The sequence below is a fragment of the Protobothrops mucrosquamatus genome, unplaced genomic scaffold, assembly GCF_001527695.2.
Source record: "Protobothrops mucrosquamatus isolate PMUCROS unplaced genomic scaffold, P.Mucros_1.0 scaffold1135, whole genome shotgun sequence".
In the NCBI taxonomy this organism is placed as follows: domain Eukaryota; kingdom Metazoa; phylum Chordata; class Lepidosauria; order Squamata; family Viperidae; genus Protobothrops; species Protobothrops mucrosquamatus.
The window spans coordinates 277,850-302,867 of record NW_015387353.1 but is presented as its reverse complement, the minus strand read 5'-3'; the positions used below and the strand labels follow the sequence as shown (position 1 = coordinate 302,867).

Sequence of the window (25,018 nt, the reverse complement as noted above, 5' to 3'; positions counted from 1 at the left end):
TAAAGTAACCAAAAAAAGGTGATTTTTTTTTTAAAAAAAAAATAAGGTGCATTTTACAGTATCCAGGGTAAAACCTTCAGGTGAGCAATATGTCACTATCAAGTGGAAGATTACTATTACTTAAATATTGAAAGTGCTGACTGTCATTACAACTTTTCAGTATGGCCTATTTTGTGTGAATGAGTAGAAAAATATTTTTTTGACAATCTCATACCGGGCATCGAACAAACTAAGGAAGATGGCCCTTGGGAAGTGGGGGAAGGGTAGATAGCATCAAAGTTATTTTCTGATCTGTCCTCTCTATGAATGGGACTATGGACCAAGTGGTGTGGAATTAAAGGGTGTAACAGCTGTACAGACAATCAATGACACAGCCGGTTCTGGAAAGAACACATCACTTGTTCTCATTTGATGGGGTGTCACATTCTAATCCCTCTCCCCATCCTGTTTCACTTTTAGGAAATTTTGACTGCTGGAGTCAGCTATTCTGATTCTAAAACAGGATCAGCTCTCTCCTACAACAGCTTTCTCCTTTTATTTACTGTATCTATTCATGGCTTGTGAATAAAGGCAGGAAGAATATTTGCTGAATTTAAATATTTAAGAACTGTACTGGGGAATGCTTTTTGAAATGATTTGTATACAAATTAATTCCTATTTAAATATTTATTTGCAAAACATAAGTCTCTTTCATGCGGCTACTTGTTGAGACTGCAATTCTTCAAAGGTTAATTCTATGTGAGCTATATTGTGCCTTAATTGTAATGCTATTTAAAGATATATTTATTTTGAAAGTTGTACGATGCTGCATTCTAAAGAAATCCACTTTAGATGTGAAACTGTAAAATATTGTACTCATCTCATAGTGTAAGTTATTTAGCAGGTTTAGCAGTATAATATAAAATAACCTAAGCAATTAAAGATGCTGACATAGGTTTATTGTCTTCAATAAACATACCTTTGTAAGGGTATTTTAAAACTTTTGAAAAGGTTTTGACCTTTAAAATGCTAGTTTCATGATTTTCCCTCTGTTTCACTGACTGTATACCTGTTTTCTTGGATGAAAGCCTTTCTGTTTTTCAATAGCTTACTTATTTTGAAATATGTTAAAATACTACACAAACCAACTGAGGAGTAAGACTCAGTTAAAAAAATTACTGCTGTGTATAATAGGAACTATATTTATATCATTGGTCATACACATCCATAATAACATCTGCATATGGAAACCATGTAAATTGGCTGAACAATATGGGGGGAAAGCATGTAATTTGTCCAAGCCATGAGTTTCCTGTACAAGAGACTTTTGGTTGCCCATATGACTGAGTGGCAAATAGCTTCAGTACCATAACAGTAATCCAGAATTGAGTCTAAGTCCCACTGATCTTTATGGGGACTTTTTCTCAACCAGATATATTACCGGTAATGACTAAGTCTGAAGCCCCAATCTTAAACACAGTATATGCAAAAAACCTCCTATAAAGGAATTCCCATCATGTCTTTAGAGTGGTTATCGGTATTTTCTGCTACGAAAAGGGGTCATTTTTCAGTTTCATCTCTATATAGATCAACTATTATTCCTTAGCTAGGAAATGCTGCTTTCATTTGTCCTGTGAATCTGCAATAACTTGTAATTTTTATTCTTGACCTAAAAAGAAATTTAATATTTTAGACTGTATTGGAATCTTTTTATACTTGAACAATTTCATAAAAGGGAAGACAGGATAGCATTTTTATGGATTTCTCCAATGTCACTGGATTTATTTTGAATACTAGCCAGTGTTATATAAGATATATAACATGACTACTGTGCATGTTATTTATTATGTATATTGCTTTATAATGTTTCAGATCTTTTAATCTATACACTTGTATTAAAATAATAAAAATGTCATTGAATCCAAACCATTTACAGTTGTACACAAAATAAGTTTCTTAATGCATCAAGACATCTTAAAATGCATTTCAGAGCTCCCCTATTGAGTAAACAGCTGGTTCATGGTTTTAAAAAGGTTGATTGAGACAAATGAAATGTTACTTGCTTTGCCTTTATTTATGCAGTGCTGTCAAATTAAATTTTAAACAAGTGCTATTACATGCAATGCATAATTAAGTTGTGGAACATCAGCATGCCATTCCTCTAAAACTTGGAATCAAGCCTATAAATCCATAAAAAACATTGTTCTCGTTCAGAAAAAATATATCTTTGTTTTGCTTTTTGCATTTTTAAAAGCACCATCATTGAAATAATATGCACACTATTCTGAGTGTCTTATTGGGGCAGATAAAAATTAGAAATTTTCTAAATCGGGGGTCCCCAACCACCAGTCTGTGATTCATTTGGAACCGGGCTACGGAAGTGGTGGGCAAGCACGTGTGATGCTGCACTTGTGAAAGTGGCACATGCATGTGAAACCATCCCCTATCCCCCTGCATCCACTGCATCCGCCAGTCCCCCAAACAGGAACGGTTGGAGACCACTGTTCTAAATAAATGGCCACAGATCTGTGTGGATCCATATGATCCCACATTCCTTGTGCTACAGCATCAAGAGGTAAAATGAGGGGATTGATGCTATGTATATCTAGGTGTAATTTTTTTATTATGCAGAGTTTCATCACAAAATAAATCACCTCAGTGTAATTATGCATCATAGTTATTATCCATCCTTCACTGTTACTTGAAAGCTCTCGGCTTTTCAGAACTGAGACGGAACTTAGGAAACTGAAAGAGAAAACACTGAGTGCTGATTTACTAAAAGTATTCTTAGAGTTGTTTGAAATATGTTTCATTTTTCTTTAATTACATATTTAGGAATTTAAAATAATGTGCCAGTTCCCTGATTATTACTGTATAATTATGGTGTGCTGTTATTTTATTTTCATACTGCAAGCATACTGTACTTGCTGTTTCTCCCAGAAAAGCTAAAAGTGATTTACAACTGAATAATTAAAAAAACCCTAACTTAAATAAAACCAATAATCCTTAAAGTCAACATATTCTAAAATTTAAAAGGTTCATTTGGGGGGGGGAAGAAACCCCAGAGAAGATTGGAATTTCAAGCCACACCCTCTGATGATTTCATAATGTCAATTACCCAATCATTGTAGCTTACAACAACCAAAAAAGGGAGGGCAGTCCCAGAATCTAAAGCCTGACCTTGGCAAGTTGCTTTTACCTCTTTTCAGACCTTTTCTAATTGTACTTATACTCACTGACAGTTCTTTACAAAAATAGAAAACAATGATTAAATGACATGAATGTAACCTTACACTTAAAGGATTTGTTGGATCAAACCAAGTTTCCCCAAGGTTCCAGAGAGTGTATTACTAATCTTGAATGATCTTAAAGCTAAGCAGGGTCAAACCTTGATAGTACTTGGATGGGGGACCAGCAAAAAATACTAGAGTAGAAGTATAAACTGGGAAGTAAAAAACAAATATCCTGGAGGAAGGAAATAGGATTTCCATTTTGCTGCCAAGAAACTATATGGACATGGCCTTAAAACTACCCAAAATGAATTGAACTTTCCCTTCATAATGAACATCAGGTTGACAATTGCTTTTTATGTATAATTGTTAATAAAACAAAACAGCATACCTTCTACATGAACTTGCAGTGTTGTGTAACTGTCAAGTGCTACATGCAGGATTCTATTAATAAGAAACGTTATGTGGAAAGTTGTAAGTCAGCCATATTCTAAGAAACAAAATACTATGACATAGCATCTTGTATTTTCAAGTGAGATCATCTAATATATTTGACACAGAGAAATTATACCGCAATTAGCTATCTGATCAAAGTAAACAAGTGTATATACACTTCAGGAATGTATTTTTGTAGATTTGAGGACTCATGGAAAGTTTGTATTATTTAAATGCTATAAAATGTGTATTCTATCTGTAGGAAATGCAGGAAAACTCCTGCCTAGAAAGAATGCAGGGGTGACAAAAGTACACAGTTTAGCAGCTGACTATCTGAAAGAGTGCCTACGTTAATAGGAACATGTTTGGGATCTAAAGTCAACAGAAGAGACCTTCTTAGTGATCAGCCAATTCCAGAAACTTATTTGTCAGGCATGTGGGAGACAGTAACTTCCTACATTGATCCCAAGCTTACAGATTCTGCTCTCTTGAGAACAAGTGTTGTTTAAACATACGCAAACCAGCCACTGAGCTATGGAAGCCTTATAGCAATGCAATGATATCACTAAGAGAGTGTTCCACAACTTCTGGACCATTTGGGGTGGATGTAGGGGTACTAGGATGAGCCTTAAGGGTGAGAACTGTAGCATTTCACATCCCAGAGGCCTATGCTCATCTTTGTTTTACCACTTTTACCTGAATTGAAAAACATCCCGAAAAAAGGCAATGACAACTTATTTCCTTATCATTGCCAAGCAAATTGCATGGTTTCAGGAAGTTGTGATGGAATTCAGAAGTAGAAAAAGTCTTGAAAATTATTTTGTAGGGCTATCTTTGGAAGGTCAAAAGACCACTCTTAATTTTTGTGGTGGTTGTTACAGTGACTAGAGTGGTGATGCAAATTGGGTGGAGCCAATCATCTCATACACACAGGTAGGAATACAGGTAGTCCTCGACTTACAAGCAATCACTTAGTGACCATTTGAAGAAAATGGTACAGAAAAAAGTTACTTATCACCACTTATGACTCTTGCAGCATCCCCATGGTCACATGAGCATAATTCAGGTGCTTGACAACTGGAATGTATTTATGACAGCTGCAATGTCCCAGGATCATGTGATCACCATCTGTAACCTTGCCAGCTGATTTACAGCAAGCAAAGTCAATGGGGGAAACCACAGTTGCTTAATTACTGCATGATTCACTTAATAACTGCACTGATTCACTTAACAACTGTGGCAAAAAGGTTGTAAAATGGGGTGCAACTCATTTAACAACTGCCTTGCTTAGCAACAGAAATTTTGGGCTCAATTGTAGTTATAAGTTGAGGACCATCTGTATTACCTTTTTAGAATAGAATAGAATAGAATAGAATAGAATAGAATAGAATTCTTTATTGGCCAAGTGTGATTGGACACCCAAGGAATTTGTCTCCAGTGCATATGCTCTCAGTGCACATACAAGCAACAAGTAATAAATCATGATCATAATGATCATATTACCTTTTATATATATTTTTTTATGGAAAATATGCAGCTTTATTTATTTTTAAGTTTATTTAAAATTTTGTTCTGTTCTTTTATCTCCTGTAACTACCTTTTATGGTTTTAATTAATTTGAAGTAAAATGGGAATGAATTAGAATTAGAGGAAATTCTAATTACATCCCCACCACCACTGCTTTATAATTCTTATGACTGAAAGGAAGAAAAGAGCACCTAATATTTTAAAGCACAGTTCGACAATTTGGCACCCTCAAGATATTATTGGGGGCACACCTTCGATGTAGATGACCAGTCTGAGCCTGAGAAAGGGGTCAAACGCGTCATCAGTCATGAGTCCCTTTGAGTCCACAAGAGATCTAAGTCTAGCCCATCTTGAATTCCTTCTACTCTTATCTCCTGTTAATTTCCCTTAGCCTATTAGTAGTTCAGATTTTTGTAGAGAGCTTAAACTTGCAATAAATCTTTATACCCATTTAACTTTCTGGCTCTCCTGATTTTCCTGGTGCTTGACACTTACCAATGAATACAGTGAGAAACTGCATTTCATTTTGAAGTTTCAGGGATTCCAGTGTTTATTGGATTTTTAGTTCCCTGGAAGGAAATTATTGAAATTATGCCTCTATAAAATAATTCCTGTTCTCACCAATATTCTTGGTCAGCCTAAACACCACAGAGTTTCTTCCACAGCCTAAGTCAACCTTTCTGCCTCCCCTTTCCAGTACCAGCTCCGATTGCTTAAAGGAGAGCAGATATTGGCCCTATCATCATCCCAGATCTAATATTGCAAAAGAATGAGTAATGTTCCATTCATTTGATTCTTTGGAGTTGTTTAGCCAATATTTTCTCAAGTCATTTTTTTCCTGGGGCTCATATAAATTAGGACTATCAATTCTCCCTCTGTAAGCGTTCAAAGGGCATTGCTCAGATTGTCTATTCCAGGAGTCAGCAAATTACAACCTGTGGACCAAATCCAGCCCACCTGTTATTATACAGCCCACAAGCTAAATGGACAGACAGATTGCCAGGTTGGAGCCTTAGCTGAGCTCCCAGGACAGGATTGGGCCAAGGCTGGGGATCCTGGGCCCAGCAGCAGTCTATCTACAGCCTCTTGCTGGAGAGTTGGTGCTATCTAATGCCTGCCTTGCTGTTTGGCCTGCAGTCCTGCCAACCGCATATAAAGAGGGCAGGATCTGGCCCCTTACAAAAAGAGTTTGCCAACTTTTGTTCTAGACTACCGGTAATAGTGGAACCCACGAAAATCTTGAATTCTAAAAAAAAAATAATGCAGAAATTGAAATGAACTTTCGGATATGGTTCAAACTAGTTCCCCAAACCACAGCAACATCTTGGCATTATAGATATATTAAGATCAGAAAATTCACACCATGAACCCTCCCTCTCAGTGTTCCCCCCCACCTTTGCTCTCTAAGTCAGCGGTTCTCAAACTATGGGTCGCGACCCCATTTGGGGTCGATCGACCATTTCACGGGGGTCGCCAAGCAAGGCTGTCCGCCATTTTTCCCCCTTTTCCGGCGGGTGCCTTACCTCCCTTGAGCTGGGCCAGCTGGTGGTCGGCCTGCTCTGTCTCTGCCGCTTGCCAGCTACGCCTCGGCCGGCGCAGGGGGCGGAACCACGCATGCGCGGCGCTCCCGGGCAGGGAAAGTCCTCGACTTACAACCAGTTGGGTAGTCCTCGACTTATGACCAGTTTAGTCCTCGACTTACGACCAGTTTAGTCCTCGGCTTACGACCGGTTGGGGTCGCGGCATTAAAAAGGTTGAGAACCACTGCTCTAAGTCATCCATACCAAGGTGAAGTGTTAATGCTTCACTCAGATTCGTTGCCAGTTTCCAATTCAGGTAGCTTCAAATTTCACCCTTCAACTCAGTTGAGTGATTGCATTAAGATTAGGAGATATTTACTTTTAAAAAAAAGATTTGGAGATATTTGGGGGGGGCGAGGAAAGGGCAGGAATATACTTTGCTCACACTTCAGCAAGTGTGTGATGCTGCAGAAATAACAAGTCAACCTACTTGTAAATATACATGAAGAAACAACTAGAAATACCCACACAAGATGTAGACTCCTAACTTATCATCAAACGAGACATTTTTGAACATGCACACATGTAGGAATGTATTTGCATCATAGTAGGGACATTCCTTAGGCTTTTAACTTTACTGTCTTCATTTGGGGGGAAAGTACGGATCCTAGTCTAACAGAATAAGAGTTGGACGGGACCTTGGAGGTCTTCTAATCCAAGCCCCTGCTCAGGCAGGAAACCCTATACCAGTTCAGACAAATAGCTGTACAATCTCTTCTTTAAAATATCCATTTTTGGAGCACCCACAATTTCTGGAGGCAAGTCGTTCCACTGATTAATTGTTCTAACTGTCTATGTTACTATTAGTAGACTATCATTCCTCTTTAGGATGAATTAGTACCAGTACAGTGGTGACAATATGGTCACCATCTGCAGCAATCTAACAGAATAGAATAGAATAAAAACTTTATTGTCACAATCCTGCATTTAGTGTCATTTCACAGTTGTTTGCAGATTTCTGGAACGAAGACATTTTGTGCTCTGGTATTCCAGATTTAGATACATTCCGTAACTCTCCCTCCCACAGTGGGAACTACTTTTATAGATGCAGCCTAGCTGTCAAAAGCTCTTTTATAAGGGAAGAGAAATTCCACCTGAGCTATAAACAGTGTTTGGAGCAAGGAAATGTTTTTTTATTTATTGGAAAACACTAACTACTGTAAGTATCTCTTCTGAGAAAGCAAGTGAAGGATATAATTATCCTAAATAAATAAGAGTAAAGTAGATGTGACACTGTGTGAATACAATTAACATTCAATGTTTTCTATTTTTAAGTCTCTCTTAGGGCGTCCTCCCATTGCACATATTTATAAATATACATTATGTATCTTCTAGCGGGCCTACCCGAGGTTTTATGCTGCTAATCTTAAATTATTTTAAAATGTGCTTTCATTAAAACACATTAGCAAGTATTATATTCATTATTTTCTATTGATGTACCTAAGTTCCAGTCGATATGTGCTTCTAATCTGTCATTATAGTATGTGATTTTAACCCTTCCCTTTAAATCAGTGGTTCCCAACCGTTTCTATACCCCGCACCCCTAGGACGCTTCTGATATATTCTTGCACCCCTTACAAAAGTTCAAAATAACAACAACGGATTATGCACATACACTATAATTTTGAAAACCCCAAGTTTTTGCACCCCCTGAAATATCGTCTCACACCCCCAGTTGGGAACCCCTGCTTTAAATGTTGATGTTGACCTGTCATTCTTAAGAGTGCTGGATTCAGGAAAAAGGAACCGATTGGCGGAAAACACTGTGCACGTTTTAAGGAAACTGTGATGCGCATCCCTTATGGTCACGGATAGCATTACAGAGCCTTCCCAATGCTGGGATGTGAAGGACAGCGCCCCCAGTTCTAACCACCATAGTTTCTACGGGAGTTGCAACCCCCCCACACACATTCTTATTTATAACTTCACTTGGAAGGCCTGCTTCAAGGCTGTCTCCCAAAGAAAGCCTGGGCATAACAGCTTAATTTGCACAAGGCAGCAGATTTCTGCACGCTGCCTCTTCTGTGTGGCACTTTTAATCTGGCACTGCCTGGAAATGAGGACCCGGCCAGCAGGCCCTTGTGGGGACCGCACAGAGCAGAAGCCGAGATTGGAAGGAAGGGCGGGAAACGTCTTCGTGAAGCCACGATGGTTTTCCCCAGCACCTGCTCTGCCTTACCAGTTCAGCCTCTCCTGGCGAGGCCTTTCCCCGAGGCCTTGGCCAAAGGGGCTTCCTCGCCTTTCCAGTTCCTTTCAGCCTTAGCAAAGCCGGCGGTGCCGCTGGGAAACCTGTCACACACACGCCTACCCGCTCGGTGCATTTCCACACCCCACCGCCTTGTGCTTTTTTTTTTTTTTTCCGCCGCCGCCGCCGCCACCCTCTCTCTCTTCGCGCTCTCCCGTTGGACTTGTCTTTATTTGGCGCTGTCGGAAACTCCGCGGGCTGCAACCTTCCCCCCTCCACCCCCACCCCCGTTTTGGGCTTCTTTTTTGCGAGCGACGCCGCTTCATACTGAAGAGGGGGAAGGCCTACGGATTATCCTGGTGTAGAGAGAAGACGCGCCGCGGCTCTTCAGAACAGGTAATCCAAGAGCAGGCGGCGGCGGGGACAGGCGACACAGACCAACCCTTTTGGCCTTAAAGTGATGGGCAGGGCAGGGCAGGGCAGGGCAAGGAGTGGGGTGGGGTGGGGTGGAAAGATGCATTTTGGCCAGGCAGCAGATATAAGGGGGGGGGGGAACTTGGCAACGGGCGACAACTGTGCAAAGGGCCCTTTCACGGCGAGGCGAGCGGGGGCTCTGTGTGTGTGTGTGTGTGTGTGTGTGTCTGCGCGCGCCTCTGCATGAGATGCTGGAGACGACCGACACGGGCGCGTGTGGCTTCTGCGGTCTAAGAAAAGGCAATCGGGGTCGCTCTATCTGCTGCATTGCCTGCCTGCCCCCGCCCATTGGAGGCAGTGGCCTGCGCCAAGAGCGGGCAGGTCTGCTAACGTTTTGTCCTAAAGCTGGAGGTGTGTGGGCGGAGGTCCCCTTTCCGGAATGGGATTTTTTTTTGGGAGGGGTGGGGGAATTGGGTGCCGGCTCCGCCATGGCCCGAATGCGGCGGGGTGTGACATGCTGAACTAGCAGCCTCTACCTGCACAGGTGATTTCATCTCCTTTGAATTGGCGGCATTTGCGACAAGCCCCCCGCCCTATTTAGGGAAGTAACCATGTGTGGAAACAGACCACCCCCTTCTCTGGGTCATCAGGAAAAGAAAAGAGGCCTAATCATTTTGTTACGATTAGTGCTTTCATTAACATTTTTTTAAAAAATGCGTGTTTCCAGATGAGGCAGCCTGAGCTACATGTGTGTCCCTATAATATAAACATTTTGTATGACCACCACCTGCCTATTCCTGCTTCTGTAATATCTCTCTTCTTAAGAACAACCTAAGATTTTTGGTATGCTATGAATCATTCCAAAAGGGTGCATATATATATATAAAGCCCTTGAGATTCAGAGTCATAAAAATGAGAGGTAATGCTTCCATGGAATTTAGCTTGATGTGGGTTAACGTTAAACGTTTAGAAAGTAGCTCATTCCAGTTAAACATTTAGAAAGTAGCTCATTCCAGACTGAAAAAGCAGATCTTTTTGTACAATATGTTATGTAAATCTAGGCTTGCAACTTGCAATGACAATTATTTCCAAATAAGGATAAACTAGTTTGCAACTGGACTGTGTCCTCCATTGAACAGCGAATATAATAAAACATTACCATTTTGTGCTTCAATAAATTTAATAGTGTGTCCAGAATCATTTCATTCCCAAATATAAATGTGGGATTGTGCCATTATTAAGAAAAGTGCGTAGACGTATCTGTGAGGTCAGCAGGAGTTGCACTTGCCTCAAGCACTGCTTCACCTCTCTTACTAGTACTTAGAACAGATTATTTTTCAATGAAATTATCTGCGTGGAGTCCTTAATGATCTCTGAGCTTGGTGGTTTGCTTGCAGATATTTCATTACCTAACTAGTAACATCATAATCTGCATGGTTTTATCAAAAGCCTAATTCTCTGTATATGAAAATCAAAGCCAAAAATCACCCATGTTTTGGAGACTACAGGGATTGTTTCTTTTAATATTTCATATATTACACATATGTACATATTAACATAGTCTTTGCCAATAAACTTGCTATTGTTTTTATTTAAACTTATTAAGTATCCTGTTGTTTTTAATATCTTTAGAATAAACATCAACAAATAAAACAGACCATAAAAATTCAGGAGACTAGAAAACAAAAAAACATTCTCATTACATTCAGAGTAACATGTTCCTATGTCTACTGAAAAATGAGCCATGGTCATCACTGCATTTTGTGTTTCAGTCACTTCTTTCAAACCCACTTCAGGTCATCTATTCTGGGATAGGAATAAAACAAGCTTTCTTAAATAAAAAAAGAAATCTAATAAAATAAGCTTTATGAATAATTGGGCATCTAATACAAGCACTAGAATCTAAAAAGCCAGGTGGAGAATGAAAGTTTATTTTATTAAAATGAAATTATTTTAATAAGGACAATTAAAAGCTGAATCTGGGATGTTTCTAGGGATTGGAAATGTTGTGTAAACATTTGTTCATAATTGGTAGTAGAAGGGATGTGCTAGTTCAAAATGGCAGAGGATTAAGTTGTGAGATCATCTGAATCATTTTAATTTCTCCTTCACTGGACTGTTTTCTGTTTTTATTCAGCACAGTAACAATATAAGGAATGACTCATTGTTCCCCATGACTCTAGAGTTGCCATTTCTGGACTAAGTGACCACTAGATGGCAGGAAATAGATACTGTAATATGTAACTCTTTGCTGACACCTACTGAGCATCTATATTTGTACAGACTGGATATGCCACCATGACATGATTTCCCATTTGATGGATACTAAGTTCAGAATCCTAACTGAAATCATAAAAGTTTGGGAAAGAGAATGAAACTACATGAAAACTGAGTACAGATGGTTAATGATTATTCATTCAGCTTGGTCACTCAACAGTGAGACACAGGTGAAGTGGGCCCAGCAGTGCCTGCATTTTCTGCATCGCATGAGAAAAGTACATCTTCCTTCACCTGTCCTTACCACTTTCTATAGAGGGGCTATCCCAGTGGTGGCGAACCTATGGCACGGGTGCCAGAGGCGGCACTCGGAGCCCTCTCTGTGGGCACACGTGCTGTTGCCCCAGCCTTGCCTCCCCCCACGACCCCCTCCTCTCCAGCAGCCCCCCTGAAGGAGACTCGCCCTCGAGCGTGGCCCACATGGAGCAACGCAGCCAGGGACATGGCAGCCAGGCAGCGTAGACAAGACTCTGCCCTCACACCCCATCATGCAGTTGATGCTGCAGGGTGCGGGCAGAGAGTGTGGCCACCATAGCACTGCTGGGCTGCCTGGGAGATCTGCGGCGGGCCCTGGAGGTGGTGAGTGGTCCTGTGGGCAGGTGGGGCGGGGGATGGGGGGGCAGAGCAGAGGCGGAGCAGGGAAGTGGAGCAGGGGCGGGGCCAGTTTTTGGGCACTCGGTCTCTAAAAGGTTCGCTATCACTGGGCTATCCAGAGCATCCTGTCTTATTGCATTACTGTCTGGTTTGGAAGCATCATTGCATCAGACAAGAAAGATCGTGCAGAGAGTGGTGAGGATGGCAGAAAAGATTATTGGTAGTTTACTTCCTTCTATCCAGGACATAGCATATAAGCGATGCTTGAGCAAGGTCCGCAGGATTATCTGGGACACTACACATCCTCTTCACAACCTGTTTTCCTTGTTACCTTCTGGGAGGAGGCTTCATGGTATCCAAAGCAGAACATCCAGATTCAGTCACAGTTTTGTTCCATATAGCATCAACCTTGTGAACTCTCTTCCTCTTTCCGCTATGTGTTCAAAATGGACAGTGATTAATATTTATATGTATATATATGTATGGGCGTAGAAATATCTCTCTCTCTCTCTCTCTCTGTGTATGTATATATGCATGTATGTGTGTGTATAGCATGAGTATATGTGTGTTTATGTGTATGGATAGATATATACCTTTTGAGAGCAGGCCACAGAATTCCATTTTTAATGTGGGCCAGTATGCTCACAGTAAAAAATGACAATAAAGGTTTTCTTATCTTATCCTATTCTGTTCTATCCTATCCTATCTTATCATGTTATCTTCAGTGACCATTCAAAGTTATGACAATGCTGAATGAGGAGACTTATACCTGATCCTTGAAATTGTGGCCATTGGAGTGATCATGTGGTCAACCACATGACCACTCCAATGGCCACAACCAACATGCAATTAAAATGGTTACAGTGTCCTGCAGTCACAGGATCGCTATTTATGAACATCACAGCCGGCTTCTCACATGCATAGACAATGAAAAAGCTAGTAGGTCACAAATAGCAATCGTGTGACATGCTTCATGACCCATGCAGGATTTCCCTGATGACTGGAAAGGCCAAAACTGCTGTCATAAGTTTGTGCAGTCATGTGACATCAACACTTTACGACCACCTTGGTTAGTAATATTGTTCCTGTTCTCAATTACCATGGTTTGCTAAGTACCCGTGGTATACTGTGAAACATAAAAAATGGTTTTTCTTTTTTTAATTTAAAATTCTGGCCATTGGCAAGTGGCTTACATAACTACATTTCTATATACTGTATACTAATACATTATTCTGTGCATAGAAGTAAGACTGAAACATTGTTCTGATTTTCATCACTATTTACGTCAAGCCAAGCAAGCTATAGCCAAACCAGATTTCCTAAAAATATTAAGAAAGTGTGAAGTGGGTAGCATTTAAGTAAAATATTTTAGTCTGCTTGTATGCAGGATGAAAAGGGCTATACTATGAATTGCAGAATTATTTGCTGTTCCTTTGAAGCTAGTTATCTTTAAATGTTTTAAATATACTTGTATTTTTCATCAGGAAATTTGCTTGGTTGAAGTAACACAGAAATGCATATTTTTAAACAATGTTTATCTTGACTTTTTTTTCTTTTCATGATTTGAAATAATTATGAGTTAATTATGAGTTGGAATAAGTACTGGTAAAAAGTTTTTCTATTAACTTTCAAAATAGTCTTGCACATACATTTTTACGTTTATTTGAATTCTGAATGGAACAGAAGATATTATGGACTTGCCATTCATTCATTCATTCTTCTTTGACTCATTAAATTCTATTAACTATATATAGACCTCCCAGAGTTGTCAAGAGTCAGGTGGCATACAAATTTCATGAATGAATGAATGATATACTGAAATATATGCTGTTACTGGATATTAACAGCATTTGCTTCCTTCCAGTAATTGGATTTGTGGCATTAATTAATTGGATTGCAAGCACTTCAGAATATTTGATCAGTGCATGGCCAAAGAGATCCTCTGTACTTTACATAACTATTGATAGAGGAGATACTTAAAATGTTGCGTTTTATTAGCTGCAAAGAGAAAATAAAACTAATAAAAAAAATAAGCATCTGTGTATGGTGATTCAAAAAAGTAGCACTAAATGTTATATGGATAATTAGAAAAACTGTTGCCTTGGTAACTTTAAATCAGCCATTTTTTTCCAAAATACTCTGGTTGTTATGGCATCAAAAGTTATTACATCCATATGTGAAAAAACCTTCTTTCCTTCTTCCTTCCTTCCTCATATGAATATGTGTATCCAACATTTGGTATTCTAAAGCAGGAATGTCCAGATTTTAATCTTAAGGCTTTTTAACAGGAAGAAACTCCTGTCCCACCAAAATTGTGAGATATATTACAAGCCTACCCCTATTTGTTTCTTGTTACTGTTGATGATTAAATCAGTCTCGGGGGAAATACTTCCTTAGTGAGTTGAATTTGCAGATGTCTTGTGGACTTGAAAAGGTCTTATGGACTTTAGGCATTATTTTAAAAATATCCTTGGGTTTCTAGCATTTGATGGAATTATAAGAGAAGGTTAAAAATGCTTATTGGGGAAAATGGATTTGCGTAACAACTGCTGCATTCATTTAATGACCATTGTAAGGAATGGTGATTACTTACCTCGACTTAACGACTGCAACAATTCATTACCATAATTCCAGTCTCAATTCCTGTTGTCAAGTCAGGATCTACGTATAATGTAAATAACATCTAATACATTTTACAGCTAAAAAGAACATTCTTGAGATGTTTCCAGCTGTCAGAGCATATTTGGGAACACTTCCTTCTTAATTTCCATTGAAAACAAATTGAAAAAAAGTGAAGTCACAAGAAAAGGAAATGCAGAAATTACGGATAGCGATAATTACCTTATTTACAGTAGTTATTAGCTAAATTGTTGGGAGATCACACAGACTTTCTTGCATTCATGAGGTGGTTAACACATTTAATGTGATTTTAAAAACAGTTTAATCGAGGTGAAAGCTTAAGTCGTGGAGTTTAGCCAAGGCTGGATATTTTCTCCATATGTTCTGCTTGTAAGATGCTAACTGACATGAAATGTTAATTTAAAAAGAAAAAAGATGCAATTTGGCAACATTTATTCATTTCCATGTGCAGGGCTGTCTGTGGTGACGGTCATTGGTTTCAGAATAGTGGGCGTGGCTGGGTGATTTAGCCACACTCCTTTTTACATGTGTACAATGCATGAATGCTCTTTTAAAAGAGACAGAGTTTTGATTGCCTCTTCATGCATGGCATTTTGAAGCCAGTGATTGACACTGCAGATAGCCCTGAGTTTGGAAGAGGTATTCACAACCAGAAAATTAACTGAGTTTGGTCTAGTGCAGGGGTAGGCAACCTTGGTTCTTTTATGACTCGTGGACTTCAACTCCCAGAATTCCTCAGCCAGCCATGCTGGCTCAGGAATTCTGGGAGTTGAAGTCCACGAGTCATAAAAGAACCAAGGTTGCCTACCCCTGGTCTAGTGGTTAAGGCACCAGACTAGAAAGCAAGAGACTGTGAGTTCAAGTCCTACCTTAGCCATGAAAGTAGGCTAGGTAACCTTAGGCCCATCACTCTCTCAATTTGCCTCACAGGGTTGTTTTTGTGGGGAAAATAGGAGGAAGGTCTGTTTAATGTGTTCGCCACCTTGAGTTATCCGTAAAAATAATAAAAGAGTGTGTGTGTGTGTGTGTGTGTGTATGTAAAAATATAATTTCATGGTTCTCTAAAATCTACACTTCTCATACAACAGCTAGTATTATATGTGTATCTCTTTTTTTTCAGAATGGCAGAGGTGGCTTTGATAGAAAGGTTGGAAAATGCTGTAATTAGGCTTGAATCATTGTTATCAGAATCACATAGAGCTGCTGGAACTATCAATGGAATCAATGAAGGTATGATTTTATTGTTTCAGAAACTATTTTTTATTTGGTTGAAAAGTGAACACCTAAATGTCCTGTGGTGGTAACATTTGTTCTGAAAGAAAGCTAAAAGATAACCAATCACTTCCATCATATTTTTAAATTACCTATATGGAATATTAATCTTTCATTTTAATCAAAGTTTTATGTTCTGCAGAAAAGATGTGTAATTCATCTATTATCCGCATTATTGATGTTTTAAATTTCTTTCCATATTTCAACATTACTGTTTTGATTGCTACAAATAATTTACTGTCCAGTAAAACAAAAATTAGCAGAAAAGTTCTGTGTTGCAAAAATGAAAATACCTATTTTCCACTTTACCAAATTTTGACATTGGATTAAAAATGTGCTTGGGTCACTAAAAGCAGTTTAAGGGTTATTTTTATTTTAGGTTGTTTTTTTTATATACTGTTTTCCATTGGGGTCTTTTCCATTGTATTTCTATAGTCCATCTCAAGAAGCACATCACAGTTGTCTGATAACTTAGAAAAAAACCACAGTTAACAAACTACTGATCCAGTGAACCTGCAAGTGATAGATTACAGTACAATACAATCAGCTCTTTTAGCTTTACAGTACTGTAATACTTTATAACAATTATACATGCTTTGGTGCCTCAATTTGTGGATCATAGACATTCAAAATAAAGCTTTTCATAATGTCAGCAGTAAGGTGCTTTCCTCCCATCTCTGAGTTAGGAGAAAAGAATATCAGTGGAGAAAATGCTGTACCTGCTGATTACCTCTGCCTTGCCTTAGACTCAGAACCAATTACTGTTATTGTCCACACTCAGTTCAGTGTGGGATAACTTCAGGGTATCAGTTGCTGCGTGACTTGCCATCCCTTCCCCTCTAATCTAGTGTCCTCAGTCTATAGCAGGGGTCTTCAAACTTTTATGACTTGTGGACTTCAACTCCCAGAATTCCTCAGCTAGCGTGCCTGGTTGAGGAATTCTGGGAGTTGAAGTCCACAAGTCATAAAAGGGCCAAGTTTGAAGACCCCTGGTCTATAGGCATAAAAACCAACCACCAATCATGTGTTGGGGCAGTGCTGAGTGTTCAGGTGTTGTTGTTGTTTTTTGTCACTTAATGTTTGATTTGATTTTTCATTGTGAATACTTTCTTGGACTTTTTTGCTGAAAATAGAGGCTTCTGCTTCAAGGCCTTATACTTACATACACAAGGCCAATTTGTCACATCGTTTTCTGCTAAGGCTAAGGAAGCAGGACTGTGTGTGGAGAATTTCCTCCACCTACTGCAACTCCTAACTGAGATTCCCTGCTGCTGAAATGGCCAATTCTCTTTATCAAGAGCTGGCAATCGCATTTTTTTTAAAAAAAAATAATAATTAAAAAAGATTTTTTTAAACAAATGTATAGTTTCAAGCTGTTATCCAAATCCTCCAGAAATTTTCTATCGTATTATTTCCACACTGGGGCTTTCAGCGGTTAGAAGGACAATGGAGGAAGAGACCCTGAAAAACTCAGAAAGGGAATCTCACTGCTAGTGATAATCTGCAGGGCCTTCTCTTTTCTCCCATGACTGATTCAGAGCAACCCGAAAGGTCCATGTTTTGCTTGCATTAGGAATCAGCGCAGTCCTCCCAATTCCATTTCTTCCTAATGGTCAAAGGTTCTAGCCTGACAATAGGAGACCTTAAGAAGCAATAGTTCATATTCCTGACACTTGCTTCTGGATCTCCATAATGTCCCAGATTTGCTTTCTCTTCATCTCTGGGATGGGAACCTTCACAGCTTGAGGCTTATAGAGTTCACTTGAAGGAAATCTTCCTTTGGTCCTTTGCTTCAAGATAGCAGTACATTTAGGTCACTGCATCTGATGTTGGACAGGACATCAGCTATGACTCAAGGCATGTTACTCAGCTCAGATGCTTCTTCTGTGGCCAGCCAGAATGGTCAGTTCACCAAATTCCAAAGAATTCATGGTGTTAGCTGCCAGACTTGGTACTATATACTCTCTCCATGACTTTGAATGTTATAACCCATACAGTTGGCTGCTCCTTCAATTGCCAGTCCTTTTAAAGAGCCAATCACTTATTAATTGTCTGGAAGACCTGCATTTCTTTAAAAAAACCCTGCATATTTGTAGAATGTACAAGGGGTTGACGGTAGAACTGGAGTTGCTTGTTTCTCATTCCAAAGACAGAAGGACTTCTAGAACAATTTACTTGGATTCTACCTCTAGACATGGTGATTATTAGAATATGGACACTTCTCTCTTAACATTTTATACATTTACTTTATCAAATGCCAATGTATCAGTACATAGATATATTGAAATATGTTAAATTATAAAGGTATAGGAAATAGATGTATGTTAGTCAACTAAACCTAACATGTTTTATTACTTTGCTTTAATTATTTTATTATTTAAAAATAGATAGGGATTAAATATATGGGTTCCAGAAAAGGAACCTTGTTTTAGGATTTAAAGATTGGAAGTAGCTCATCTTAAATCTATTTCAGAACAAGTAAAGTAAATGTTTACATTTTACAAAATTTCATAAAATTACAAAATTTTATTATTACTCTGTGTGGAAAAAGATGGCACAGGCCAGGGCAAAATGTAAGAATAATTTAAATCTGGACATTCGGTAGATTTGCTATGTTTGCTTCTGCAGCAATTGAGTTTACAAGATGCTTTCCTGGTTATATGGGGTTTTCATTTTAGATTGTGAAATGACTATAATGTTTTAGCCAGTTCTTTCAGTTCAGCTTTCTTCCACAGAACTAGCACCATATGTTGAAGCTTTCGACAGACTCATGAATGAGACTGTAGCTGAGTTTATAAAGAATAGCAAGATCCTTGATGGTGATATAAAGATTCATGTAAGTATTTATTTCTGTTTTAGTTTCTAATTATGAAGGTTTAATTTTCACAAAAAGGTGGGTCTTCCATTGACTCCCTCTAGACTACTAAAAGTCCAGTACTTGCTGAAATTTCAAAGGGTGAAGAAATAGCTTTCAAACCAAGTTCAAAAAGAAGTTGAATCCAGAACGTCCTTATTCTAGCCAAAAATTGAGTTAAATGTATAGAAGTCAAATCCACCTTTCCCAACAGACAACTATAATATACTTAATGTAAATACCAAACAAAAGCTGGCCCGAGAATGTTATTCAATTATAAATGTTTTTGAAGGAATATAAATGCAAAGACCACTTACAATATTCTTAGACTTAAGTTCGGTTTAGCTAAACTTATATTTATTCTCAATATTCAGTTGTAGATCATCTACCTGGCTCTTCTTTCAATTATATTAAATTTGCTAATTGAAAACATTTCCTAAAATCAATGTCAACTCCTAATCATAGCAAAAATATTACCAAGATCTGGTAGAATCAAGTCTGATTTTGTAACATAACTGGACAAGATATCATACATTAGTGCAATGACATTAGGAATTCTCCTGCATAGTGTATTTATATCATTACCTTTCTTTAGCTCTGCAATACATTTTCTTAAAAGTTTTCTGACTTAGGCTGCACTGCGAAAAAGAGACCATGGTGGATCTCAGTGGACTTGATCCAGCACCTGTGATTTGCCTTAGCAGGTCAAAGAAGGAATGCTTTTCTTTTACATATCCTGTAGGCCACATGTCCCATGCATTATATGTACAGCTGCTTCTTCTTTCATATCAGGAGTTGAAAAGCAAGTTGTATTTGGTTTCAGAAAACACCTGTTGTCCAGAAAACCGCCAGATACACAGGAAACAGTATATTATTTCTTGGAATATGTTTAGAGTATTTTTAAACATAATCTTATGCATAATTACTGGAGGAGAAACCCAGAGAATTAAATGGAACTTTTAAAGTTAAACATATGTAAGGTCACATTAACACAGACATAAAATATCTATGTCCAACCTTGTGAATTTAATTTACCCCATGTGATCTATTTAATTATACTGTGTTTTCAGTTGAACTTCGAATTTAAGTGATATTGATATTTAATTGATCCAATATATTTTGGTTGTTTATATGTGGTTTTTAAAAATTCCGTCTAGAAATAGTAAATGTTAAGAGTTAATTTGTAAACGTCAAGCATAGGAGAGCAAGACATAAAAGTGTTTTAATTAAAACAACTTTAATTTACTGAACCCCGTGCTGAAAGGAAAACCAACTTTTTGGAATAAAAAATCATACTAGTTCACATGGAACTCTTTTGGGGCCAAAGGAATCAACAGGGCTAGTGGCAACCCACAGACATACATGCTTCAGCATATGCTCACTTTCAACCTACATGTAAAATACTCATTAGGTTGGGGGAGCAAGTTTTATCATTCTTAAATGACTCCCTCCACCTTGAATAACAGTTTTTTTTTTATTTTGATTTAATTAGTTGAATTCAGCCATTGTGGAATCTTTGAGTTCTGGCTTAGCACAAATATGAAAAACTACAGCCTATGGTTGCATATAGCACATGCCAGCAAGTTTATTTCAGCCATAGATCTCTCAACAAGGATAGTCGCCCAAAATTTGGCTATGGGGATATTTGGGGTTTTCTTTAAGAGGTGAAATGGGTGCCAACCATCTCATCTTTTAAAAATTTCCAAGACATCTCAAAATTTCCAAGGCTCCCTCAAAAATCAAGGTTACTTGAGGTTTTGTCCGTGTCTGTTTTTGAAGCATAGTACAGTTTTCATTATGCATGGAAAACCTATTGCAGCTGTTGGATTACCAAAAGTTTGTTTCTTCATTTCCTTGTCAAACAAAGCCAGAAGGATATAATACTTCTTTTATTTAAATATCTTGCTTCTATCTGACCTCAAAGCTGTAATAAATAAATTTGAATTTTGATTGTTTCCCTACTTATTCAGTCTTCTTAAAGGTTTTATGTGCCACGCAAAAAGCAGCCAAGGTCTGCATAAATTTGTATCTCACCTTATATATTTGAAAGGAAAAAAACCCAAATGGGTGATTGTTTTTAATCATATTTGCTGATAGCAAAAATATTAATCTAAATTACTTGATTAGAAGGTAATCGTTCTGAAAGACCGCAATTCAGTTAATAATTTTGGGGGTTAGTTTTATAATAAACGCTACAAAGCTGAAAGCATAATTTATTATAGCTGGCTTAGGTGAGTAACTTGCAGCCATTAGCTCAATGTATACAGTAGCTCCCAAAAGGTCAGGGCTTCATTCTGAACCACGTCTTGAACTGGTGATCTGATAGATCGGTATCAAGTTTGGCTAAAGGAGGAATGATAGCCACAGTTGTCAAGGGAACGTTTGCAATAATAAGTGCAAGTGGAACAAGCGACAATTTCTCTGTTGGGCGTGCTCACGTGTAAAAACAAAGGAAAGGTTGGCTGTTGTAGTACAGGTAGTGCTCGACTTACAACAGTTCATTTGTAAGTCGGTTGGTGACTTACAACGGCACTGAAAAAAGGGATTTATGACCATTTTTCACACTTATGACTATTGCAGCATCCCCATGGTCATGTGATTTACATTCGGATGCTTGACAACTGATTCATATTTATGACGGTTGCGGTGTCCTGGGATCATGTGATCCTCTTTTGCAACCTTCTAACAAGCAAAGGCAAAGGGGAAGCCAGGTTCACTTGATAACCGGGTTACTAACTTAACAACTGCAGGGGTTCACTTAACAAATGTGGCAAGGAAATTCATAAAATGGGGCAAAACTCACTTAACAAATTCCTCACTTAGCAACATAAATTTTAGGCTCAATTGTGGTTATAAGTTGAGGACTACTGAAGAACAGGTCTGACATTATTATTAGAGACAATGAGAGGCTATTCTAGGTAGCAGATTCTGAAAAGGAGAGAGCTGCAGAGCTCTATATGGTGCCGACACAGGACTCACACCTCATGTTATCATGGATTGTTTAGGAAGGGTTAGATAGAATAGGCTGAGCCCAAACCAACAAACTGTGTTAGAGTTTAGCATGATATATGAAGCAAATTATATATGAAGCTAGTCATGTCTCATATCCCCAAGCAATGAAGCTGCAATGGAGAAGGCTGTCCTGTCACTGTTGAGTAATGAAAAATTCAGCCATCTGTTCAGCTCAGAAAACAAGGAGGCTGAGCAGGTGTACACACGTGCGGGCATCATATTGCTTTTCCTCTCAGGCAACAACATGTCTTGGGGTGATGATTTCTTTTTGTTTTGCTTTATCCCATCCCTCTGATTCTTTAGAGAAATGCGAGTCAGTCTAGATTTGGATGAACAGGCATGCTCAGTATGCTGTCGTTCTAACCAAGAACAATTTTGTCTTGTCTGGGTTTCGTTTCAGTTGATTACCCTTCATTCAGTGAATCGGGATATATGCCGGTTCAGTCTCCTTCCACATAGAGTTGCCCAGTGTTTTTCTAAAGCCATCACAGAGCCATTTATACAGAGGTTCATTGAAACGATTTACACTTTGAGCTTTTTTTCACAATGCTATTGTGATACAATTGTTCCTGTTTATTTTGGAATGAAGAGTTTCTATAGCTCCTTTTAATGTGCTTGTCAACAGTTTGAATTGATTTTGAATGATAGGAAGGTTGAAGTGATGATGACATAGAAGAAGATAATGGAGAAAAACAAATTACAAATAAATTACATAGGATGGGTAAAATGGTTTCCTTTTGGAGGAACGTTGTCCATGGGGTCGCGATGGGTCGGACACAACTTCACAGTTAACAACAACAACAAATATAATTTATTGGAAAATCTAAGATTTAATATTGTGAGACAGAACGTATTTCTCTATCCTCTATGTACAATTTATAATTTGTGAAATTATAAACAAGAATAATTTTCCCTTTTCTTCTTTTTTTCTCTTAAATTAAAAATTCACATTTTTAACTTAAATGTTATTGACTCTCTTAAATGAGATTGAAAAAAACCACATCTGTTGTTTTACCTAGCGATGTCTCTTTTCTGTGAGCTATATATATTTACATTGTTGCAAATAAAACATTAAAAATTGTTCTCATATATACAGGTAGTTTAGTGACTGTTCAAAGTTACAACAGCACCGAAAAATGTGACTTAGGACCGTTTTTCACATTTACAATCATTGCAGCATCCCCAGGTTCACACAAACAAAATTCAGTTGCCTGGTAACTGGTTCATATTTATGACCATTGCAGTGTCCCAAAGTCATTTTGCACCTTCTGACAAGCAAAATCAATGGGGAAGCCAGATTCACTTAACACTTGTGTTACTAACTTATCAATTGCAGTGATTCACTAAACAATTGTGGCAAGAACAGTCATAAAATGGGGCAAGACTCAATTAACAAATGTCTCACTTAACAACAGAAAATTTGGGCTCAGTTGTGGTCATAAGTTGAGGTTTACCTGTATTAAGCTTACCCACAAATTGCACCACAAGAAAACAGATCACACGTGAAAAGAAATAGATAAAAGCAAAAAATGGTTTCTGCCAGGAATGTGTAGAAAATGGACGGACTTGATTCAGATTAAAATGTTACCTTTACTTCTATATTACGAAGTGTGCTGCTCTGCTAGCAGTTACTAGAAACCATGCTGTAGCTTGGTTAGAGTATATGGGTTTAGCTAAATAGGATTTGCGGATCAAAGAGATTTGGCTAGCTTTATTTAAGGGATCATAACAGTCTCAGGTACAGAAAGTCCATTTAAAAGTGTTTGTTTTTAATACTTTTAATTCATAGCTTATTCCCTTGCTTATCCTTTTTCCATAGGCAGAAATGGTTCATGCAGCTTTCCAAGCTCAGAGGGCATTTCTTTGGTTGACCTCACGTTATCAAGAGCCCCACCAGGTAAGAAATGTTGTGGTCCCCTGAAATGTTAAAGTTTTGTTGGCTGGTTTCTAATGAAATGTTAATGTTTTGTTGGCTGGTTTCTAAAAATGGGAAGTTGGCATGTTGTAAAGCAAAACAAAATCAGGCTTTTGGTTCATTTTATTTTAAAAAAGTCTGGGTGCCTAAACTTATTTAAAAAATAAAAATGATTGGCTCTTGTAACGCAGTGGTTTGGTTGGATGTATGCCCAGAATAAAAGACCATACCCTTGAGAATGGCAGATGAATTTCTGCCGGCGGATGTAGGAGTCCTATAAATAAAGTTACTTTTCCCAATCTTGGTTAAATATCTGGAAATATCTCAAAATTTGTTTTAATTCTCTAGTTAATTGTTTTGATAAAGTTGTGAAGTAAGAAACTTTCATTAAATGACAACTTAATTGCATATAAAACTGACATCTTAGGCATCAGTGAATTGAGAAGAATTGGATCATTCAATCAGAAAATAAGGCTGTTTATTACACATACATATATGAAAAACAAAACAGGAATTAGTTGCTTTTATAATTAAAAAGTTTATAGCAAGAACAATGATTGACTAGAGTGCAATCAGTGACCATAATCCATTAGACTTTATGGACATCCCTTTAATATAGTGACTGTCCACTTATGCTCCAACCACTAATGCAGAAGAGGAAGTTGATGGGTTTTGTGATCAAGTTCAATTTGAAATTTATTTATTTATTTATTTATTTAATTTATATCCCGCCCTACTCCTTGCGGACTCAGGGCGGCTAACAACCAGATAAAAACACTAATCCCCAAAAACACAGATTAAAAACATAATTAAAAACAAATATTAGTAATTTGGTCTAGTTAATTTAAAAATTGCTTTAAAACCCCCATTAAAATTTTCCCCTAGGCCAGTCCTGCAAGTTGGAATAACCATGTCTTAAGGGCACGGCGGAAGGAAGGGAGATCAGGGATCACCCTGATCTCTGGGGGTAGCTCATTCCAGAGGGTGGGAGCTCCCACAGAGAAGGCCCTCCCCCTTGGGGTCGCCAGCCGGCACTGTCTGGCCGACGGCACCCTGAGGAGACCCACCCTGTGGGAGCGTACAGGCCGATGGGAGGTAATCTGC

The 25,018-nt window shown here is 38.3% G+C and overlaps 1 protein-coding gene across 1 annotated transcript in view; it reads left to right on the top strand.

Annotated features, from left to right (window-relative positions):
* Positions 1-9,214: 9,214 nt before the first annotated feature.
* CAP2 (cyclase associated actin cytoskeleton regulatory protein 2) overlaps positions 9,215-25,018 on the top strand; it is a 42,417-nt gene continuing 26,613 nt past the window's right edge. Inside the window, exons 1-4 of the mRNA XM_015820517.1 lie at positions 9,215-9,332; positions 15,982-16,091; positions 18,869-18,969; positions 23,819-23,896. Of these exons, the coding sequence (XP_015676003.1) occupies positions 15,983-16,091; positions 18,869-18,969; positions 23,819-23,896 (288 nt within the window). The 5' untranslated portion in view covers positions 9,215-9,332; position 15,982. The remainder of the gene's footprint in view (positions 9,333-15,981; positions 16,092-18,868; positions 18,970-23,818; positions 23,897-25,018) is intronic.